The following is a 24,469-nucleotide window of genomic DNA, read 5'->3' as shown; positions in this document are numbered from 1 at the left end:
ATAGTGGAAAGAGTCCAGAAGTGAAAATGTGGTATGCATTTAATATACACAGCATCCTCTAGAGGTTTGTGCTGCAACTTACAGACTGGATAATTGAACGGTCCTTTTCCATAATTGGCTGCTCTCACAGATACCATCTAGTAATCATTATAATAAGAATAGATGTTGGAATCAGTTTGTAAGATGAGTCATGGCTTAAACAATATTGGTGATACATTTTGGAAAACGACTCTCACTCGTGAAATAGAAAAATGTTTTACAAAACTATTTAGCAACATATCCTTTGGAGGTTGGTGGAAAAATTGAGCTATTCTGTATTTCTGTTCGTTGCTTTATCACCACCAAACTCTGTTTATTGCCTAAGTGTATTTATTACCCTTTTAAAATGGCTTAAACTGTTATGTTTTCTAGTAAATAGATTTAATGTTGACAGCACTGTTTCCATGAATTGAATTGGCCCTCCTAAAGAACTTCAGGCTATACAAAGTGTTTATGCTAGATAATGGATATCCAAATCAAAATGCAGTGAAAGTTGGCCCGCACAACACCCGGAAACATCTTGATATGGTTAGTTTGACATATAAATAAACCCTATTCACACCCTAAATGAAACCACTTACTAAAGAAAAGTAATCAGTGTTTCATCAGAAGCTTCTTTTTGATATGGGAGACAGTTTTGATATTTCCAGGCTGTAGCATTTAGTATGCCTCCTTGTGCAAAGGAGGAAAACTCCCGATAAAGCTATTCTTATGTCATTGATGTCCTGTGGAAACTGGTGATTGAGCATGGAGAATACAGCAACAGATGGTACAGCCCCGCACGAGGTCAGTAAGCTGTGGAAATACAAAACTGCCAATCCTGAAATTGAAAACAGGTGGCAAAAATTTCACTTGGAGACTTGGCATCTGTAAGTAATCAGTTACTGTAAGAGCTTTGGTCAGACACAAATTAACTTCATTGCTGATTGCATTTTCAATAAGTAAAGGAGAAAGCAGCTGCATTTGGTTAGAATCACAATACAGGGTAGAAATACATAGAAAGTGTTTAAAAGCACTTAATTTATTATTTTTTTTAGCTGTTTTGAGTACATGGTTCATTAGGTTTTTTTTCCTTCCCCCCCCCCCCCCCCCCAAGTATTTTGGTTGAGAAAAAAACATGTTTTACAACAGTTTTAGCAGTGCTTCTGGGATCAAGGTTTTTCCTCAGAGCTTTCAAACTGCTTCTCACCATTCCTACATCACTTTCTGCTTCTAAAATGTAAATACATGAATAAATAAATAAACACAGGACATCTGGATTTGATTTGAGGGGATTTAATTTCAAATAAGGAAATAAAGAAGCTATTTTGACTAGAATTGAACTATGCTAATGGGGGATGTTGTGTTCTTGAACTTTGTCCTTTCTGGCAAGCCTTCCTTCTCCCCACAAATAGTCGTTACCTAACTGAAAATGCAGATGCCTGACAGTGACCTGATGGTGACTGTCCTAGCAACGACAGGGAATTTCAGAGCAGGCAATGTTAGTGGGTGCTAGTTTGAGAAAAATTAGTTACTTATATGCCAAATTGAAATTTAGAACACTGTCAAAACATCAAAACAGTTATTATTGTATAGGCAGCAAGCCTACCTGAAACATCTTCAAAACACAAAGAGAAAAACCTTTGGAGTTGATAACCTAGAATATTCCAGATTTAAAGGATTTCGAGTTAGTTAAGACAAAAAAGATTTGGTCCATGGGGGAAAACTAATACAGTAACACTAGAGCCAGGATAACCTTTAGAATTGCAGTATTCAAGAGGATTTAAAAGTTGGGGAGATGATCTCCTCTACCCCATGTTGCATGAGGCATATACATTGGCAAGACGGGAGCAGTACCTGTTTCCAGAAATTTGAGAGTCTATAACATCTGGGTTCAACTCAGTTTTCCATAGACAGGTGTTTCAGAGAGGCTACTGCCTCCGGTCATACACCATGCCATACTGGAAGCAGCTTGACATTAAAGTGACTCTGAGCATCCACAACTCCACTGAAATTAGTAGATCTTCAGGAGGTCGCACATTTGCATTTACCTATCCCAGAAGTGATTATAATTCTAAGTCTGAACTCTGTGGGGATAGCGCTAACATAAGGAAGACACTGAGCTTACTATCGAGAAGAACCAGAAGATCAAGAGTTGGTGGATGTCTGTGGGGACATGTTTCTGGATAGAACGATGTTCAGAAAGTACTGATAAGTCACCCTGCAAAAATTATGCCTCTTTAAGGTGCTTCAGCCAGGGACCTGCAAAATGTGAAATGCTCAGTCATGTCGAGCAATGCCGGCCAAAGGGTTTGTTAATGCAAAACATTCACAAGTTCATGTTTCAACAGAGATGTTGCCTCATGGGCTTACTTCCCGACCTATTTGCCATCGCATAGATCATTTCTTTCTGGCAACATTCCTGTGGCAATTGCTTACATGGAACAATAAATATCAGATAACTTTTTAATATGAGTTTAACTTTTTTAATGTTGCTTAGTAGCTGAATATAGAGGAAGCAGCATGCTGTCACTAATAAGCTCTCTGCAGAACACCAGCAAATACTCCTAATCACTGTAATGCATAATGTTTGGCTTCCAGATCACTTTGTGAGATTTAAAGATGTCCGTTTCTTGGATATATGCTGCATCTTGCAGTAGAAGAATACTAGAATTCAGTCTCTTTCAGACTTTTCTATTATCTGAGTTTTAGTTCTAAGAGAGGCAAGACAAGCCTACTCCATGACTAGCAGTTTTATGGTGTTGCTGTATGTTAGACATCATCAGTAAATTACTTTCTTTTTCCTGGAATCCAAACATCCTAATGGACTCAATGTGCAAAGTCCTTTCATTCTAGTCCCTATGTGCATGCAAACCACTTCCCTTTTTTGCCACTGCCTTGACGTAGTGATTTTCTTAGTGCTTTATGTCAGATTTATTCATGGAACAGTAAGTAACAAATTATAATATGTATATAGACTGTTCTGTAAATTAAAACATGTAAGTTCATTGTCCACAAGTTTGAAGAGTGTGAAATAAGCCCAGTGCTGTTGCTAGGCACTCATAACATAATGCATTTCTGATATTAAGTCCAGGTATGAAAGGTCCTAATTTTAAAATTTTAAAACCAGAAATAAGATTCCTTTTGTGATACTGAGAAAATATATGATAGCAAAAGAGAGTTCAGGCTTGTCATGTTGCTTATCGGAGCAGTGATTTTCTGACTCTGTGCAGAGCTCCACACAGCCTTACTCTCCCCTCTGCTGCTTTATCTTCCTCTGACAGGTCACTGAAGAGGATAACATCTAATTTCAGACAATAAAGTTGGGAAGAGGTAGCAGGCAAGTGGCGCCAAAGCCTGTGGCTGAGGCTACGAGACAGTCTCTGCATGCAACATCACCTTTTCCTCTCCGCTCTGCTCCTCCTCCTCGCTGGCAGCCAGGCTAAAGGAAAGGGATGCAACATCATGCCCATTCCTTGGAGGGAGCAGGCTGACCCAGAGCGACCTAGAGCTGGCGAAAAAGGAGGAGACGATTGGGGTAGGGCCACAAAGTGCTGATTTAGTGGAGGCAGAAGGGAACCTGAGGAAACAGCTAAAAGGAGGATTTCCCTGTGTAGGTCTGTAGCTGGGTGGGGTAGAACTGCCAGGGCTCCGTGGGGTGGAGCCTCTAATAAAAGCTGGGGTTCAGGATATGGGAAGGATAACTTAGGTTGCATGGGGAGAGGCTTCCTTTGGAGTCCAAGGACGTTGGAGGGAATAGTCAGTTTGGGTTAATACACCCTACAGCGGGGAGGGAGGGGGTGTCTGGGGCAGGGCACACAGTGAGGAGTGGGCATACATGCACAGGTAGGGGAAGCTAGAGAAACACAAGAAAAGGAGGTTCACTTTGCAGATATTTGAGTACCAGTGCTTTACAGACTTAAAAGACATTGTTTGAGCTGGTGCTTGTGAAAGTCACTCGTATTTAAAGCTTAATCTGAAAACAATCTATTGATGAGCCCATGTTTCCTGTGGAGAAGCTGTATTAATGACTCAGAAAGTTTTCTCCCACAGCTTTCAGTCTCCTTGCTTCAGCAAAACTGATGGGAGTAATAAAGTAAGTTGTTGCTTTTTCCCTTCTTACTGCATTTATATGAGAGGAGGAGGCTGAATGTGCTGTTTTTTATTACTTTTCTCATCCAGGAGTAGGTAAAAAGTGATATATGCTTCATCCTTTTTTTACAAACAGATGATAGTAGACAGATGCTTAGAAACAGCCAGGCTAAATCATGTGAAGGGAAGCATACACTATGTGGAAATTCTGCAGCTTTTGGCATAACCAGGCGGAAGTGGAGATTAATTTGGGGCACAAGAGGTTGTGAGTTTTTGGTTTACCCTTGATGGAAAAGAGGGAAAATGGCCACTAGGAGTTATGGAATAGAGTTCAGTAAAATAACAGGCCTTTGAAAGGCCCTGGTTCATGGAAGTGTCAGTGGTTTTGGGGGCTCATTTAGAGCCAAAACAGTGTGCCCAAATGTACCAAACTATGAGAAACTTCCACATGACTAACATGAAACCAGAAAACTTGGATGTGATACATGGGCTGAAGAAGCAGATTTAGTCTTTGAAAAAAGTGGGCATTTGCAGTCAACACTGATTAGTGTTCAACAAACTCTTCCTCCCGAATTTGTTTAAGGTTACAAATGTCATAAAGGACTAAATCACCTACAAACTCAGTGTTTTTATGACAAATTTGTAGCTTTCTAATTCCCAAGTGGAATTAAAGCCTTATGATAGTTGCATAGTGTTAATACTTAAATTGTAATCCCAAACACCCATTTGCATATCTGGGAGTTTCCTGAAAATGAGAAACAGAAACAAGCAAGGCCCATCGTGCGTCTGAAATCCTGCTTCTTTCTGAGGATTAGCTGCTTAGTTAAGGGCTGCAAGAAGAGACCTAATTGCCTCAGGATCCAGCATGTGCAATGCACTTCTGAGAGCAGCACCTGCAGTTGGTCTTTGTAAGAAACGAGAAAATCTTTCAGTTTCTTTTTTAAGCCTGAGTACTGCTGTCTTGTATTTGCATAGCATCCTAATGGTTATGCGCTCTCCAGGGAAGTGGGACAGACAGTTCAAGGCTCCCTTTACCCTGGAGGAGGTCTTCCATCTCGTAGCAAGGTGTCCTGCTTTTGAAGTTTTGCCAGAAAATATTGAAGACTAATTGAAACAAAAGAGACGGGGCGGGATGGGCAGTTTAGAAAATCCATGGGGAATGTCAATAGCTCTGATTTAAGAAGAAAAGAGTTTACTCGGCATTTTCAGAGACAGTTCTGTCACAATGACCATGTGCTTTCCAAAACTGGGAAGCAGGAGCAGGTGAGTTGCTCAGGCAGGGCAGAAAGGTGGCCAAGCCAGCTCTTAGTAAGATGGGGACATGTAGTCTGCCAGAGTCTTTTATTGACTGAGCCTGACTGCATCCTTTACTGCTAGATACCCCAGTCCTTACATTTATCTGAAGAGAAAATATGATAGACCAGGTCTGTTAACTGTAGTGGGTTTGGAATTGACAGGTCTGTGGCACATACTGCACAAGGAGAGCCAACCTCCACAAGCTTAGCAGTCGCTTGTCCAGGACACCTAGACATCCAGGAGTTGGTAATTTATCCCTCTGTAATTGAGACACGGAATGACGCATCTGTAGTGACCAAGCCTTTTCTCTGCATGAGTAAGTGAGGTGTACATGTTGAGGAAGGCAGGCCACATTCAGCAAGAAGAGAGATTAACTCCTCAGTGGAGTAGAACTGACAGTCCTGCAGAAGGTGAGCAGCTCTAGGGACTGTTAAAGTCCCATTCAAGTTCAGCAGGTTGAGACTTGCATGAGATGTAAGTGATTTGACAGTGTGAATATAGGTGTTATGGAGGCAAAGTTTGTGCCCTGCTGCTTCTCTGCATTGAGCTAATTAGGAACAAACCCCAAATGACTATGAATATGTTCTTAAGAAATGTAAATATGATTCCTAGGGTGATATTCTATTGAGGAATCAGGTTAATCTTTGCATTTTACTCTTACAACGCTGAATGAAGTCTAGCTGTTTTTGAATCAGTTCCCTATTGCAAGATGTAAAAAGTTGGTTTCCAAAGCTGACTGTGGCTGCTGTGGCTCTGGGTGGGCTGTCAGCCAGTCTGTGGGTTAAAACCTTGGCAGCAAGATGCATTAACATAGAAATGTAAGACTGCTCTAAAATCTCTTTTTGTGCAACTGGCTAGTGCTTTACTGTCGTTGAGTCTCAAGGACAGGGTATGGGGAGTCATGGCCAACTGCTGGCACTGTGCTTCATTTGAAAGGGAAAAAAAAATAGCATGTTGAGGCAGCGTTAATATGTGCTTGTTAGGAATAAAATCCGTAGTGGGTGGAATGAGAAGAAGCAGGGGTGATTTTTCAAGTATATTTTACGGATATATCAGTCTCTGTCTAACAAAATAGGCCACATTTCAGCTGACTTACTTTCACAAATTGTTCTATACATGGAGTAATACTGTCTTTGATTAATAAGCCAGGAGGAGGTAAACATTCGAGTGTCCTTGTGTCAAAAAACTTTTGAAACGCACTATAGTCACTCTTATTTCCAGACATTTTCCGCTTTGAATTTGCCTTCTAACCAGTAATAATATAGAACCTGAGCAACAGCTTGAGGAAGTCGCTGAATAGAAGTGTAAATGCTCTGGACCATAGTGATTACCCAAGAGGAGCACAAACCTTCTCGTGAAGAAGGTCTCTTCCTCATAGCTCTCTTAATGCATTGGCTGGTGTTTGCATGCATCTCAGTCAGATGCATCTCAGTCATCTCATACCAAGTCTGAGCCCCTATAAGCTGAGCTCTATTTACCAAATAAGCCCCTCCAAAGCACTTAAGCACACTTGTGTTTTTTTATGAAACATACTGAACTGCCTTGTTCTCTGTGTTGCCTCTATTCTTTTTTACCCTCTGAAAAGTGAAATAACATACTCTTCATGTGATGATCAATGTGTAAGGATCTTCACACGTTACATAATGTCCTATTCTCCACTTAAAAACCACAGCAGAGAGAGTTGTAAATCTGTCATAAGGGTAGAGGGATGTCATTTGAGCTGGCTCATCCCTGCACCGTTTCCAAAGCACCGTGTGCTCTGCAGCACAGTGGTATCCATCTCCGCCTCCTCATTAAGAAAATGCACAGATGAAACGCACGTACATGGCATGCTAGCAAAGCCACCCCAGCAGGAGTGCTGCAAAGCTGTTAATGTTTTTTCTTGAGAATGTTGTGGTAGAATTGGAAGGTGTATAACAAAAAAAACACCCAACCCACACTTATTCTCTCTTTTTCCAGAATCTGTCTATCCAAATAGCTAAGTTCCATGTAAGTTCCATGTATTATGGTGCAATGGAATTTTATTTAGGTGCAATGGAAATGCATGTAAACAGTGTCAAATGTAATATATATAAAAAACTACACTTTATTTCTAGGTTCTAAAACCCCTTTATAGGACTTGAGTCCTTCCAGTCCTGTTTGTTAGTTAAAAACTGTGAAAACATGACCTCCCTGCACTTTACTCCCCATATCTGCACAGTCCACAATACTAGTTTGTCTGTCTTTTGGGAGAAGAGTAAAGCAATATTCAATACACCATATGTCGGGCAGTCCAATTAAACATTTGCTAGATAATTTCATTGCTTTGACAAGTTTCAAGATTGATGCAATATTTTGTCTTCTGTTTCCCCAGTATCTCTGCCAATTTTCAAATGGATTATTTCTTTTCTGCCAAACAAATAATGTCTTTCTATCATTCATATCTCTAACTGGCTTAATTCTTATTTTTATGTCTCTGCTTCTTGATAGCTTTAATACAGCTGTTCTTTGACTCTAAATACATATCTCTAACAATTCCTCCTTAATGTATGATTTATTTATTTTTTTGTTCCCACATCAAGTCTAGCAATGCAGATTTTGTGCCAGAGCTTAAGAACAGTCTCTGCTCTAATTTCCTCCCATTAGTGTGCTAGAAACATGATGTTTTTCTTCAGCAGATCTCCTGATGAAGCTAAAATGAGAATTTTTCCTGAAAAGAAGCTGAAGGCATTTAGACCCATTTTAATTTCAGTGAAAAATGTAATCTTCTTTTGATAAGACAGAAAATGGTTTGCCCCTGCACAGCAACAGAGAGTCTGGAAGAAATAAACACTGGCATTTCAGTAATAAAATAGTACATAGCTATTATCTAGTGCTTGTCATCAGTAACACAGAATATATTTAACAGACAAAGCCAGTATCATTATCTGCATCTTACAGATACCAAAAGTGAAGCATCCATTGAGCTGTTATGCCATTGAGCTGTTATGCAAAAATGTACTATAAAAAGTTAAGTAATGCAGGCCTTCCCAGTACCATTTTTTATTCCTTTTATAGAATCCGTCTCTACACCATATATATTTACTATAGCTACTTCGTTTTCTCTTGTGTTTCCTGGAAAGTTGAAAGGTTCTGACCTCTCTGGTGGCTGGTCTTACAGAGGGACATATCTACAGTACTGACTTACTGCACTGGGCCAGCCTGGAGTCCTTATTGTTTAAAATCATTTCTAAGTTTTCTTAAGTCCTGAAAATACCTACTTAATGCATACGGTTGAAAATGGAAGGCAAGAGATCTTGTTTTTAAAGTTTTGTATTATTCTTCTGGAGCAAAAGGTAAAGAAGTGAGGGAACAGGGTAAATGTATAGAGAAATTTAAGTTGAACAGCAATTGTGGGTTGAGGGTGAAGAGACATTGAAACAAACTTAAAACTCGTCTTCTAAAAACATTATCATTGTCATTTCTTGACCATCCCATATCTACAGAAAAAGCCTAAAGAATAAAAAAAAGAAAGCCTAATTCAGTGTATCTGTAAAGCCAAGAAAATTAGGTCAAAAACATCTTGAGACTTTTAGAGTACTAACATTTAATGTATTTCTCATTCATTGCTGACCTAAACATATAACCCCACCACATAAGCTCAGTGAGACCATCTTTATTTCTCCTGACCCGTGGAGCAATGCCATGTTTGAACGTGCCAATTTACCGCTTTTACTTTTTGCAGGATGTTTTATGAAACGCCTGTCTTGACACCACAGTGTAGTGAGTTCTGGCACTAAGCCTTCACTTTTTATTAAATGAATTCATTAATTCCACAAATGATCAATCTATTTACTTGGAGCTGGCATAATCTTTCTAAATCCTGCATCACTATTGGTCTCAGAAACCTTCGTGTGCAGAAAATGAAAGAAAATATAAATTTCCTTATTTAATCCATAATGAAAATGAATTTTAAAGTTTTAAGTTCTGTGTGAAATCACTTTGTTCATTTTAGCATTGAGCTGAAGGAAAGCCCACGTTACATCTCCACAAACAGTTGTAAATTTTAACCTTCCCATCTTCGAAAACTTTCCTTTACCAGCACAGTGGAAGAAAAGTCATGCAGTTTTTTTCTTCGGCTTTTATAATGCCAGATACTATTGCATTCCCCGCTACGCATTTCTGGGCAAAGGCAATTGCTTGTTCATTTTCCAGTTTTCCAAATCCTGAGCTCTGAGAAACGTTTAATACTGCAAACCGCTTCCTTTCTACCCCTGTGAGGGGGGCAGAGGGAACTGAGGACACGGCAGGAGACATGCGTTGTGTTTCAGTCGCGCCGGGGTTACGATGCGTGATCTGCCTTGTTTGAAGGTGTCCAGGCTGGTTTGAGTTCTGAGTGGTGGCACTCGTGATGTAGGCTGTGTTTTGGCCCACTGCCACAGGCTCAGTAAGAAATGAGTTAGGAGTGAGTAAGGGGCTTAGCAGTTTGTCCCTGTTTGCAGACAAACCTGTTAACAAGGTGATGACAGTCTGCTGGGCACTTCTGACAAGGGAGGAGACTTGGTCTGTGTGTCCGACAGTGTTTGTTGTGCCAGGTGAAGTGTTATGCTGCCTTTCTTCTCTTATTTCATAGAATCATAGAATGGTTCGGGTTGGAAGGGACCTTAAAGATCATTTAGTTATAACCCCCCTCCCATGGGCAGGGACACCTCCCACTAGACCAGGCTGCTCAAAGCCCCGTCCAGCCTGGCCTTGAACACTTCCAGGGATGGGGCGTCCACAACTTCCCTGGGCAACCTGTTCCAGCGCCTCACCACCCTCACAGTAAAGAATTTCTTCCTGATATCCAATCTAAATCTACCCTCTTTCATTTTAAAACCATTACCCCTTGTCCTATCACTCCAGTCCCTGATAAAGGGTCCCTCCCCATCTTTCCTGTAGGCCCCCTTTAGGTACTGGAAGGCTGCTATAAGATCTCCTCGGAGCCTTCTCTTCTCCAGGCTGAAACCCACTGTGGCGGGTTGCTCAGATTTTAATCTATGCCTGCGAGGTGATGTTGCGTACATACGTGTGTATGGGTAGCTCCATTGTGTTGATATGTGAGCTTTGTTTCCCTGTCTGTCTCTCTTTGCTTGAGCCACCAAACCCAGCGTGGTTGCCTTTGGTGTGAATGCTGACATTGATCCCTGTGCCTGACTCGAAGTCAGCCTGACAGGGCTACCCAGGAAGCCAATTACCCTCTGATGCTGCTCCAGCACCAGTGAGTGACAGGCCTGTGGAGAGCTAACCGATGTTGTCTCGGCCAGAGCAGTGTCCCTGGAATTGCTGCTCTTTGCCTCTGCACACTACAAAAAGACTAGCACCGTCTGTGCTAGTCCATTTTTCAGGCAATGAGCTTGCATCTGTCTTAGCCTCTGGCTTTTCCTCAGGCTAAACCTGAAGATCACCCTTCTACCAAAGTTGCATTTGCCACTAACTGCTGGGAAGGACATAAATTAGCCAAGCTAACGCAGTTTGGTACATCCGAGGTATTTGCTGTCTTCTCCCTTGACAAGTCATGCAAAAGGAGTTCCAGACATATGATGCAGTTCAAAATATGAATAACTAATTCATTTTTGTATGCTTTTCTCCGCTGCCCAGAGACAGAAATTAGCCCTAACAATATGACTGCAAAATTGTCCATCTAACCTTTTCACTGCATTTTATCATCTACCTATCTGTGCACATCTTCTAGCTGAAAGGATTGCTCGCTCATTCTGGTTAAGTGGATCTGGCGGAGAAGCTGACCCACCATGGGGCTGGCATCCTCGGGGTGTCCTACTGCACAGATTTGCTAGATCTTTCAGGAAAAGAAAGATGCTTTCAAATTGGAACTGTGAGATGGACACGTTGCATACAGCTCTAAATGCTAGTGTCTGATATTGGCAATCGTACTGTAATCCAGTTATTGACTAGAAAAAAGCCTTTATAAACTTTTGCCTGATGCGTTTAAATAAGATACAGTTGGTATTAGTATTCTCTGGAAAACCTTTGAATCTGGGTTGGAAAAGCAAGAATTTGCATATAAATAGAATATTATAGAGAGATCTCCATTTCTCTTTGCAGGACAATTTTTTGTTGAATTTTGTATTTTTTTGTTGCTTTCTACTCAAATAATTTTGTGGCTTAGCAAGGGTTTGTGATATAGTGAGGTCTGGACAGAGGGTGCATAAATTACGCATGAATCAACATTTTGACATTATTGCTACAATGGTTAATCAGAAAACCTCAGGTGATTTAAAACATGTTAACTTCCTGCTTTTCTATGCTGTAGTTATATAATCCACAAGAAAATATGATTATGACTATTTTGAGTTGTGTGCCAGGGACACAAGAACATTACAGCTATGATTCCTTTTGCTTTAAGTGGAAACTTAGTGTGTGATAAATATTCATCTAGGTACGCTGGGTATCAACATTACTAATAATTATTGGAAGTGCTACTGGGAATGTGAATATGAAACATTTTTGTGTGGTGCGCAAACATTAAGTGATGTTAACCATGCTCAATATGGGTAACTGCAAGTAAAAGGCCAAAAAGGAAGGAACCTGCTCTGGCAGGGGGTTTGGACTAGATGATCTCCAGAGGTCCCTTCCAATCCCTGTCATTCTGTGATTCTGTGAACCTCAGCAGAGTTCAATGTATGAGGAAGCACCTCCTTTCTACTAGTCAGGTGAGATTAGAGAGTCAGGCTTCCCTTCTATAATGCAAAATTTTGTGCTGGAACAAATTGGAAAACAAGAACTGGGAAGTATTCCTTTGAGTAGGCTTAAATCTACAACTAGGAAATTTTAATTAAACCTACTACTAGGGAATGTTTAGGGTTCTCCAGCTGAAAAAAAGTTTGAAGGCCAGTATTAAAAAATGGTTGTATGCATAGCAAAGACCAAAGCTATGTGAAGAGAAGCTACATGGAAGTTACAGCAGCTGAGACAAGAAAAACTTAAGGAGAAAGAAAACTCTTTACCATTTTTCAACTGGAGAAACTGTTTCAGTTATGCATTGTATACTGAGTTTAGATAGGCACTAATAGCATGGATTTGGATTTTCTCACGCATTCTATGAGGTATGACTCTCTGACGTGATCTACCTGAAAACTCTGAAAAATATCACATTAGTAACCGTGTACCTGTGGAGTTTTACGTTAAATCAGAACTGCACAGCTCTGGTTTTTCTCTGTTTTTGTTAATAGGGCTGCTGACTAGTACACAAATTGAATTTGCCATGGCTGAGTATCTAAGCCTCTTAGAGCTGCTTCTTTTGTAAGGAAAGGCTAAACCAGAATCAATTCCATCTCAATTTTCTGTGGCTTCCTTTCAAAGTGATTTTATCTCCCTGTCTCAGAAAGTGGAGGGTTGCGATAAAGGATCATACTCTGCCTCGTTAGCATAAACATAATTGTGTTTTTACTGTTGCAAAAGTAATACAAAAGGTCTGCACCTGTGGTAAGCAGATGTGCATAAGACATGTAAGAGCCTAGTAGGTGTGAAATGTTATATGCCTCCCACTTCTGTTAGCATTGGCATTCCCTGGCCTCTTGTCACTGTTTAAATCTCACTTGTGAAGGCAACTTAAATCCATCTAGACTGTGTGTTTAAAAAAATTTAAGCACATCAAATGATACCTTTTTTTTCCCAAGTCTTCTTCTTGCTATAATGGCTTCAAAATCTTGATACTGGTTAGGTTTTTGATGATGACTGATGTCACTGTTTACTGACCAAAACTCTCTCTCCCTTCTCTTATTACCCAGCATCTTCAAGACTCCACGCCTTCTTTGAGGCATGAGTTGTCTTTTTTTTTTTTTTTTTTTTTTTTTTTTTGTTCTACATGTATCCAGTTGGCAATAAACTTAGGTCCTGATCCCCAAGTGGAAATGACATGAAGAGTAGGAAAACAAATTCATAATGCATTATAAAGCTATAATCAGATTGCTCATAAATCTAACATGCGTGTTAAATTACCGTGTTTATGTAGCTGGAGAGTGTGAGTGAAGCTGGAATTAGGCAATATTTCTTCAGTGTTGGCGTACGCTAAACAAAGTAACCAGTGGACTCAGACTCCTGACTTTACAAACACCATTTTAATTTACCAGTATGATTACATAAATAGTTGCAAAATGAAAGTAAATCAGACAAATTTAAAAAAAACAAAACAAAACACACACACAACCGCCCCCCCCCGCCAAATAAAAAAAAAACAAACCCAAACCTGAAACAGTTATAATTTTGACGAAGATAAAGTTCGAGAAGTGTGGTAATAAGCTCTTTGGGACCACTTGTAGTGGTGGAAAATAATTATTGAATAGAAAGAGGGTGCAAAGGGAAACGTCTTAATTCGTGTTGTTGATAAAAAGTACCTGTGAGGAAATTACTGTTTATGTTATTTCCCTGTCATAGTACCTATTGTTATTGATACTAACTCCACATTAGACACGAGTCTTAGTAGCTGTTTATTGTATAGTTGCAAGAAAAACATGCGTCAAGATGGTGTTATTTTAGGCATTATTTGTCGTTCAACAGCAGTAGTTTCAGTACTGTGATCGTAACCTGCCATCATTCAGTATTTTATTATCGTTAACCTCTGACTCCCTTTGCACGTCACACAAATTCTCATCCCCTGCTTGGTGAAAATAGGATCATCCTAAGAATCATTCTCACACATAATATTAAAATTCTTTTAGCAGTCTCAGCCAAGCTTTACAAAGAAAATGTCAGGATGTGGTCTTTTGTTGTTTTTAAAATCATGATCCAAATTGACAGAGGTTTTTGTGTGTTCGTTTTTACAAATCATGTTATTTATGAGTTTGTAGAGAAATTTATCCTGTCATTATCATGGACATATTGAAAGTCAAGCATATCTGTTATTTCCTTCCTAAATTAAGGTCAGAAAGATGGAAAGGGCCCTAGTCCCATGAATCAGGTACAGCAGAGAGAGAAGTCTCTATAGTGTTGAGCTACTCATAGGCAGATATAATATAAACTGGAAATTCTGCTTCTTCTGAGAAGTATGATTGATTTTGCTGTGATATTGGGCATTCAGGATATCAGCACTCTACTTGGAGAATCCTTTAAAGGAGTGTTTATGTTTTGAAGAGTCTATCACTTCATGGGTCCAGTATTCATATCTTCCACCAACATCTGTTGGTTTCACATCTTTATTAATAAAATGGTCATAGTAGAAATAAAGGTTCATGAGATGGGCTATAGGAAGTTATTTAAGTTAAAGGAATGTGATGGCATTTTCAGTTCCTTGATGAATAAATTTGTGTATTTGATATTTAATTTTGCTGGCATTTGGGCTGTAGCAGATTTAGAAAGATGATACTATATCTCAAAAGCAATCTGTTGAATAGAGATTTCAATGTGTGTTTCTGGGCTTTGAAAAAAAAGTCTTGTTGATTATGGTGAATTTATGAAATTAGTCAAATTGCAGAGTTGGCCTAAGTATGTGCAATCATTAAAGGTAATTAACACATGTTTTTCAGAAATGCAATTCTGAAATTGTGATATTCTGAAACATTCCCCAAAGCTCTGTTTGACCTCATGGAGAAGGGCAAAAAAACCAAAAACATTTGAATGAGTGGTAGATTATTTACCTATTTGCTTTTTTTGTTTCAAAATAGGGTTTCTTTCCCCTTTAGTTATATTGCTGGCCATAAAATTTTGAATGTTTCTTTATCCTTGTAAAGTGAAAGCGAGATCTTCATTCTAAATAAAGCTTTATGCAGACCAGACTTCCCTACTAAATCAGACCTGTCTTACTTGTCAAGCTCTGCTGTTTCATTTTGGTTTTATTTACTTAGAAATTTGCCCTATTTGTTTGAGGACAGGCTTGTCAAAGCAGAGAACCCGTGCCCCTGCCATAGTCAGGTGGCTTCACTTTCAGCACATCTTTCTGGTGTTGCCCAAACCGCACTTCCAATCTATGAGAACTGCTTGCATAATTCACAATATTGAAGCAGACAAAACTTCTCTGCATATTCAGTTGTTGTCCAGTTTCACCATTGATTTATGTTAATGATACAAGTGTTAAGCAGTTCTGTGTATTTTGTAGTACAGGACACACATCTTCCTGCCCAAAACCTCAGACTAGCAGAGCCACCTCAAAAGTCAGGTCCTGATGTACAAGAAGATGCAGGTTTTGGTTGTGTGTCCTGCATCAGGTTAGCTTAATACCGTTTAAAAGCTTGTTTAGTACTTGTTAAAATGCAAGCTAAGGTAGTCAGAAAGGTATTATCCAGATACATGGTGGTTTAGGCAATAGACGCCAAAATATTTTAAAAGTCTTTTTCCTGCAAGTGTGTAAACCTGTACAGAAGGAAATTTGAGGTACCTGTCTTAGATGTGAGCAAAAGTGAGCCTGTCTATAATTTCTACCCATTCCCCTTCCTCAGTCTCCTCTCTAAATATTCAGCGTATGCCTTTCCAGTTTGTGTGAATGAGGCCCCTATTCCCTGAAAGCCTTTGGTGGTAATTCTGATCAATCACATCGACTACAAAGGGTTGAACTGGCCAAGCGCGACAAGAGTTTCTGAACTTGCCAACAGTCAGTCGTTAACTCCAAATCATCTCAGAGCACTGAAAGCTTTTTATAGATTTGTTTCCCTCGCCTACACGCCACTGCCCTTCTAGCTTTATGCAACACAGACTTGAAATCTTAAATTTTAACTTAACCCAAGGGGGAAAGGAGCTGCAGACATAATGATTTTCGTTGCTAATTTTATGAAAACTTCAAGGGCAAGGGCTGAAAGATCAGACCAAAACACCAGCTAAATTACATATTCATTAGAAAGTCCTGTAGTCTATTTTTACTGCTTCCAAAATACTACAGCACAGTATCAGCTCTGCAGACCTTCACAGCAAGGTATTTGCATGCCAGTGACAGGACTATATATAACACTCTTGTGGTTTGCACGTAAAAATTTCAGTTGAAAACCGTAGTTCCAATTTTTACCGATTTGCAGGCTTATTATAGTTCTGAGTCTCTGTTCATACAGGTTGAACAAGTTACTACTCATCTATGTTTGCCAATATTATGATTTTATTATTAATCAGATATTACAGCATTTGGCTGCTTTCCAGTTGATTTGAATGACATGTTCTCATTCAGTGTTAATTAGGTGTGAGCTCTGAGATTTAAAAGGTAAGAGTATAATACTTTGGTACATTTCCTCTAAAATGCCTTTTATGTGATTTATTAGCCACACAGAGATTTCAGCCAGAAACATGAAATAGTTCTAACTTGTAAAGTATTGGGATTTTAGGTCTCTGAATGCTTTTTCTTCATGAGCTGCCTGTGTTTAGAACTTAAAAATTAATTTATCTTTCGATTATCTGAGAATTTATATAAATTATTTATTTCAATGATATTTACATAAAAGGAACGGGAAAAAGAACCCAACCCTGTTCAGCTCACTTTAAAAAAATCTTCTTTGTCACTTTCTCAGCATTAGAGATGTGTCAGGATAAACCAGACACCGCTGGATCAGAGCTGGTCTGTCCAGCCCCATCACCCCTCTCTCTCCATCCCCAGTAGCTTAAGGAAAACGTTTAAGGAAGGAGGAAGCCTACAGTAAATTTCTCTCTTTATTCCCTGAAAACACATCCAGATTTTATCTCATGTTTTAGCTTCAATATCCCCCCTCTGCCAGTCCAGGACAGTTAACTACTTTAGCTTTCACTGATAATGGTGAAAAAAACCCAAAGACTAGTTTTAAACAAAAATTTTATCAGTTCATGCTTTTAATTCTTTCTACTAGTAAATGTAGAAGGATCTAATGCATTCTGAATACAGTTAGGTGATTATAAAAGTTCCTCGTATCAGTATAGCTTGTACCTGTAAAATAATATTTATCAGAGTAATAGTCCAGTAACAATACAGTTTAGAACATTTTCTATATTTCAAGAGAAAAATAATTAATTAAAATGGTTGGAGCAGGATAAAAGCCGTGCACTGACAACATCAAATATTTCTCTAATGAGGAATGGTCTATGCCAAATTTTGCAGATCCCATGATGAAATTATACTGTAAAAGAAAATTATGGAGAAAAATGTGTAGCATTTCCAAGCCGGTGGAAACACCTGAACGTGCTTACCACCTTTTTTTCTCCAGCACTTTATTGTTGTTATTTTTAAAAGCAGTTTATGTTACAACACCTTAAGCTTAGAAACCATATAAATTTCTATGTAAGATGTGGGAGAACAAAGTATAATTGCTTTCCTTTCTAGATGAGGCTCAGCCTGAGGTGAATAGGATTTAAGACCCTCCCCTAGATTTCGCGTTTTCTATTTGCTGATTTCGGTGATTGCCTCAACGTGTTGATTGTTCACCATAAAAAGAGTAAGCTGCAGTGGGAACGCAAGATGAGGGTAAATTTGCTTTTTACCTTTCTGAATGTGGACTTTGAGCCACCCAGGGCAGCCGGGGAAGATGCCTGAGAAGATGGGAGCGAGATCCTGGGGACACGTAGCTGTCGCACTGTAGCCTGGGATCCCCGTTTGTGAGTGCCTCATGCTCCCCGTGCCTCACAGAAGGTGCTGAGGTGCCTTAGTGCCTCAGACCCAGCTGTGACAGGAGGGCAAACGTTGCCTCCAGGGAGGCAGCTTCAGGCTTTGAGTTATCCCAAGCAGAAAGTGCCTATCTGTGATTGTATCCGAGAAGTTTGCCGTGTCTGTCAGCTTTTTGATGCCCTTATCCCCATAACAGCACAGTGAGCGCCTCCAAGCCAAAACAGAGGGGGCAACTTTAGATAGATTTTGATAAGGTCTGTGGAGGAATAAATTAGTTCGTCTGCTGAGCTGTCCCTCTGCATCTGGCAGCTGATTGCTTGATAAAACAAGGAGCGTGGTGGCAATTTGTTGAAGACAAGTGTTCTAAGGCTTTTTAAGAAATGCAAGGAAACAGGTTTCAAAAAGCCACCAATTAAAATAAAAGAAGTCTGATGACTTGGGTTCTGAGAAAAGTTATGGCCTGAGATTGCCTGTTTTGCATCTCTATTAAATTCTGATTTCTCTAGGTGACAAAGCACCTTCAGCTGACATTAATTTCAGTGTGGTTGAGAGTCATCAAATAGCTTAGGAAATAAGTTTAGTAGATTTTGGGGAATTTGATAAAAAAGTGGAATCTCACAGAGCCTAAATCCTATTAGAGACTGTTTCTGTACTGTAACTCTTTCTGGGCTGTCGAGAACAATGGCTGGCAGATTCTCCTATATGCATGACTCATATGCTTGTTCCTGCTATGATGCAGTAAAATCTTCCTTCTTATTTAAACCTTTGATAGGTAATTTTCTGTTTTTCTTCCTCTTCTGTACCTAGAAAACATACACGATGCTTAGTAAGGACCTTGAAAGCGGTGCCTTCCTTTCCTCAGAAGCTTCTACCAAACAGAAGCAATGGAAATATTTCTACGAACAATTTATTTAACCAGTCTATCCTTTCTCTCAGTATTTTCCTTTCACTTTGCCATTTCTCTCAAGAGTTCATTTGGAACCTCACAGTTCTGTTTTTTGAACAAGATCCTCCTCTTCCTGGCACACGGAAAGCACAGAGCACCCCTCTGCTTCTCCTTTTAGACCCAAAGACAGTACGAAAAGCACATCTGATTTTTAGTGCAAAGTATGCAAAATTACTCTACCCCCTCTTGATGGCATTAATTGAAATAAATTAACAGAAAATCCTTTGATTGGCTTTTCAATTGGTCGAACTGGAAACTACTGAAGAATTTATGGTTTTGCCCTGGCGATACTTTTATTAGCATGAAAATCTGCATAAAAAGTAGCAAAAGCTAAGGCCATACCAGTATTTCTCTGCCTCTTCTATGTTTGTTATGTTAGATCATTAAGTGATTGTTAGATTTATTTTGTTCTGAAAAGTGACACCTGTGGGTAGGCAAGTATTAAAGTTACAAAAGTTACAGGGAAAACTTTTCCCAGACATAACATAAGCAGGAAAATAAAACATTTGGGATGTTTAGAGGAGTCTACAAAACTTAGTCCAAATTCTTGGATTTTGTAAAAGTATAATATGTTATCCATTCTTTTAAACTCTTATGCTGTTGTAGAAGCTTTATAAGAGATATAATTGGCTATCCTGCACGGTGATTCAAAACATTTATTAAAATATTACTATTCTTAGGTTTTCAGTTATGATTACTAAACCAAAGTTCCACTCACTTCTTTTCTTTTTTTTTTTTTTTTTCGTTCAACAGGTGTGTTTTATGACGTTGTTCAGAGCTTCCCTCACGTGGAAGAAAATGTGCTAATGGCTTCACATGTAAGCAGCCACAGGTGGAGAAGGCACTCAGAGTCTCTTAAATCAGTCGACACCAACAGAGCCAGCATGGGGCAGGATTCTGTGGAGCCAGGGGGTTTCACGGACTTGCTGCTTGAAGAGGGACATGACAACACCACACAGATTGAGGTAGAAATTGATTTTATCTATTCTTTGATTTGGGGCAAGTGGGAAAAAAAAATGAAGACATTTACTTTGGTGTATTCAAACATTGATGGGGAAGAGAACCTTGTGGTCTTTGTATCTGTGACCCTGTCAGCATGTGGAAGCCAGCTCTTTCTCCTGTCCTGGGGCTGGAGCATGTCTTGTCTGACTTTTGAAGATAGTCTCTTGAGGATGTCTGTCTCTCTGCTGGAAAGCAATTATGGGAAGTCCCATGTTGTAGCAATTATTGCTGGAGAACTGGAAAATGAAGTTTATTTAAAAAAAAAAGTAACTGTTTCTTAAAAGTTTGCGTAAACCTCTCCATTTGTGAGATTTTTGCCTGGTGTTTATGGAGAATGGTATCCAGACGTGAAGAGGAAAAGGTGCTAAAGAAATAAAAATGGGAAAAAAAATCCAGGTTGGTCATTAAAAGAATTTGCCTGTACTATTTGATTGTCAATCTTCCAAAGAAAAATAACATGAATCAAATCCATCTAAATGAAATCTTGGGATGTTTTCCCTCTGTATTATGGTTTCATTCAACCTCTAATTGCTTGTTCAAAAAACTTTAACTGCCAGATTGCTCTCATATGGACATAATGTAAATACAAAGGAGCACCAGTTCTGTCTTTAAAGCTGCCTTCAGTTTTGAGCAGTGTAGGGAGAGCAGAAGTTGACCATGATGTTATGTTGTGATTGATTCGTGCAAAATGTCTCTGCCTATGATGATTTCTGGGAATTCTGCAATTTTATTGTAGCGGTGCTACGTAAACACACTGCCTGAACTGACTTTTGTCTTTATACACAGGTAGCAAGGTTTAATATTATTGGATTTTTACTGATTTTTTTTTTTAACCGTATTAGGTTTCGGGTGTTCTTATTAATAAAATCCACATCTTATTTTTCAATAAAATGCAGCTTGGAATAAAGTGCACTTAACACTTTCAGTCTTTATATTCTGCTTCCAAAGCAACAGTGCTATTTATTTTTATTTCTGAGTATACTCTCAGACAACCAAAACAGCTTTCAGATTTTGGGTTGTTATCAATAACAAAAGCAAAGCAGTATAAAACCCATCTGTAGAGACAATGGTGTCTCTACAGCATGAGTAAAAAAATAATAATGCTTTCTAAGAGGTGCGTTTTGTGTTTGTTTTTAACCTTTCCCAGTTTGCACAATACTAATTATGTTTCCTCTTGCATAAACGTGGAAGTCACTAGTTGGTAAATGATATTTTTGAATTGCATGTTGATTTTATGATTTAGTTTTTGCCCCCTGTAATTCCCATCTGGCCATACTTGTAGCAATTCACTGAGGCATGACACAGATTGATCCTTCTAATTATTTTAGCAGGTGAAGTGGAAGATGTCTCAAATACAGGAAAGTTCATGTAGCTGTTCTTTCCATGACTTACCAGTAGATCCCTATGCAGTGTCTCCATTGAGTTGAGTTCCAAGCTCTTATGAAGCTCCCTCTCTAACATTCACATATGGCAACATTCAGGAAAAAGAAAAAAGGACATGCGTAGAATGCTATTTTTCCAGGGCCATCCTTCCAGATATATTAATGGCATTATAGTGTCTTAACCTCAAAAGTACCTCACCTTTACTTAGTTTACTGAATTCAGGGTTTGTGTTCTGTCGCAGCCCTCTCTATTTCTAAAGTCTTCTCAGCACAATAAGATAACAGAGTTGTGGTTTTACGCATTATCGGATTCCGTTGTAAATCCCTACAACACCACACAGGCATTTTACAAAAAACTCTTGATGGCCAGCTTTGTAGAGGAGGTAGAGTACAACAGATATTCACAGTGGAAGAATCCATATGTCGCAAAGTCTTCTGCAGCTTGGGAGCTTATCGGCAGTGCTAGAGAGCATATTGATTTTTGAAATCCTTCTGCTGTGTGTGTTTCAGTTTTTGCTGAAGAAAATCTGGAGAATGAGTACTACCTGCCACTAATGTTTAATGGCACTGCAGAATTAAAACATCTCTCCATCAGAGAAACTGTTTCTCTCTAAAGTATTTGCTTGGGTTTGCCATGCGAAGTTGGAAGACTTCTTTTACTGGAAGGCCGACAGTGATGAACATAGCTTTAATTCTCACTTGATACTGTTTTCTGTTCCTCATTATAATAATGAGTTTACTTTCTACCCAGCTTTAAAAAAACAAACACATACACCCCCAAAAAACCCAAACAAAACAAAAACAGCAACCAAGGGCAAGAGGGAAGGCAATATGCAGAAATTTCTACACACAGTTTAAAAATAACTCTAAATGTTTCCTGTGTTATCAAATCTATAGAGTCATGATATGGAAAATAAGAAAATGAACCTGTGCGGAGCACAGCTTAGTTCCCCTGGCTTTTCTTGATATTTTAAGGTAATGAGATGTTTCATTCATGTTTTCTGTTGGAGTTATTGGGAGTTGTTCTGTAACTTCACAGCAGCACCATCCTGGGTCTCCCATCAGCCCTAATCCATAGGCTCTTTCACAATCAACTTGAGTGTAACATGAAGTTCAGGCCTTCATGAACAGTTATAGGAAGTGCATCGTAAATCAGTTTATCCCATCTTTGCGGTAGCCAGGGTGGACCTGCTCCTATATGTAGGAAAGACGATAATGGCCAGATTCTCTTTAGAGATGCTGTCTCTCTGCTCCAACAGCTGAAGCAGTGCAGCCACTAGAGACGGCGGGACTCTTGCTGTCTCTCTTCACAGCTCTGTTTTGTCTCGTCCATTCATTTGGCACCGTGATTCTGGACAGAACTCATGTAAAATGATGGACATATTCAGGTGCTTTTTTTGAATAAAGATGTTCTCTTGAACTGGACTCTCTGGAAGTTGAACGGTGTTGGAGAGACTAGCAGAAGCAGTGGCTATAACCATTTCAAATGCAAGACCTTCAGAAATGAGCAGGGCCTTGGGAAAGAGAAGACAAGACCTCTGAGTCCCACTGTGGTGCTGGAGAACAGGAGTTTTGTGTTTCACAGGTGCAGTGTTGTGGCAGCACAAACCCACAAAACTGGAGATGCCAAGCAAAAGGCAAAGGACAGGAAGAACGGGTTTCTGCTGCAAGCCAGATTTTCTATGCATGTAGCATTTGTGGTTTTTCTGGAGAGCTGATAGCAAGCTGGAGATTATAGGGTAAAACCTGTGTATAACAAATGCTAATGATAAACACTTTGTAAAACAGTATGAGAACCTTTAAAATATTCCTCTTTTCTCCTAGTTTAGTAGGTTTATTATAACGTGGCAGTTAAGACCTAGAATGTTGCAAATACAAAAAGGTTCCCTAGGATGGAGGTTGGTCCCATTTGTTTATTTGCAATTGGTACTTTAGAGCTCAAATATAGAGGAGGGAGAACATGTAGTTCTAGGGCCGTATTCCGTAAGTGGTTTATTAATGTTTCATTCCCACTACATAACATAGCAAGAAAGAGTGAGCAAGCACTGAAGAGGGGCAGGTCTAAAAAGGGGGAGATCCCATCTTGTACAGGTCAACACAAATATTACAGTCCTAGAGAAACCCCCAAAGCAGCCAGCCTTGGAACAGGTGGAGAAATACGTTGTCAGCAGTCCAAATTAACTGCAAGGTCAACCCCAAAAAAGATGGTGGTGATGCAATGCAACCGAATTTGCTTCTTGGCTTCATGGTAAATCAAAGTATCGAAGAGTCTCCCTTTGAAGACGGGAGCATCCATGGCTAAGGCACACCTTAAAGACGTTTCAAGTGACACTTTTTTGGTGTGTTTTTGTTCTTTTTTAAGACATATTATTAGTATAGTCTAACTTCTTATGTTATTTTTATGGTTTTCTCTGTAGTTTGGCTTTACATTTGGTAATTAAAGATTTAACCTTTTGCCTTCCTAGGGGAGATTTCCTGTTATAAAAGATGGTTAGTTCATAGTGCTTAAGGAGAACTCAAATGAATTTGAAGTTTTTCTTCCCAAGGGTCACAAAGCCAAACACTGAAGTCTTCTACTTGCGATACTGAAAAGTAAAATACAGAGAAATTGAAATGGAACAGTCTCTAATGTATAGCTTGCATTGGCATTAGCAGAGGATGACAAACTTTGCAAAATAACTTTGGGATGTGTGAATTACTTTTGAATTTGTTGCCACTGTGTAGAGATACTACATCAAAACAAGAGTCTTTCACAAACTTCCAATAACAAAAAGAAACCCAGCAATAAAATAATAGATTAAATCGTAGTCAGGCTTGAGCTGAGTGCAGCCATGCTAACAGCAAGGTTTTATTGCTTTGCACCAAGAAAAGAGTGAGAAAAACGTAATTTTTCATATAAAGTCTTAGAACGGAATGAATGATTGCAACTGTATGACAGGAAAAGATTCAGTTCCAAGTAAGAAACAGCAAGCTGAGCATGCTAAGTCAAATCAAACTTGACCATATCTCACTTTCTCCACTGCCCCCAACATAGGACTTGTGAGCATAGAAAATCATGGTGCTCTCAGTGCACAACAAACCTATTTTTTAGGTAGTGAAGTGATTTGTTTATTCCTGTGGATCTCACTGCCATCTCCTGCTGTGTATTGCTTTTAACCAAAATAGAGTTGTTGCTAACTGAAGGCATCCTTCTTTCTTTTTCTCTCCTTTAGTTTCTCTAGGTGT

The 24,469-nt window shown here is 39.3% G+C and overlaps 1 protein-coding gene across 1 annotated transcript in view; it reads left to right on the top strand.

Moving 5' to 3' along the window:
• PLXDC2 (plexin domain containing 2) overlaps nt 1-24,469 on the top strand; it is a 282,185-nt gene that overhangs the window by 108,857 nt on the left and 148,859 nt on the right. Inside the window, exon 2 of the mRNA XM_063324688.1 lies at nt 19,614-19,825. Coding sequence (XP_063180758.1) covers nt 19,614-19,825 — 212 coding nt within the window. The remainder of the gene's footprint in view (nt 1-19,613; nt 19,826-24,469) is intronic.

The sequence above is a fragment of the Chroicocephalus ridibundus genome, chromosome 2 (genome assembly GCF_963924245.1).
Source record: "Chroicocephalus ridibundus chromosome 2, bChrRid1.1, whole genome shotgun sequence".
Classification (NCBI taxonomy): domain Eukaryota; kingdom Metazoa; phylum Chordata; class Aves; order Charadriiformes; family Laridae; genus Chroicocephalus; species Chroicocephalus ridibundus.
The sequence above is the reverse complement of the archived record's forward strand: the minus strand, read 5'-3'. Positions and strand labels throughout refer to the sequence as shown.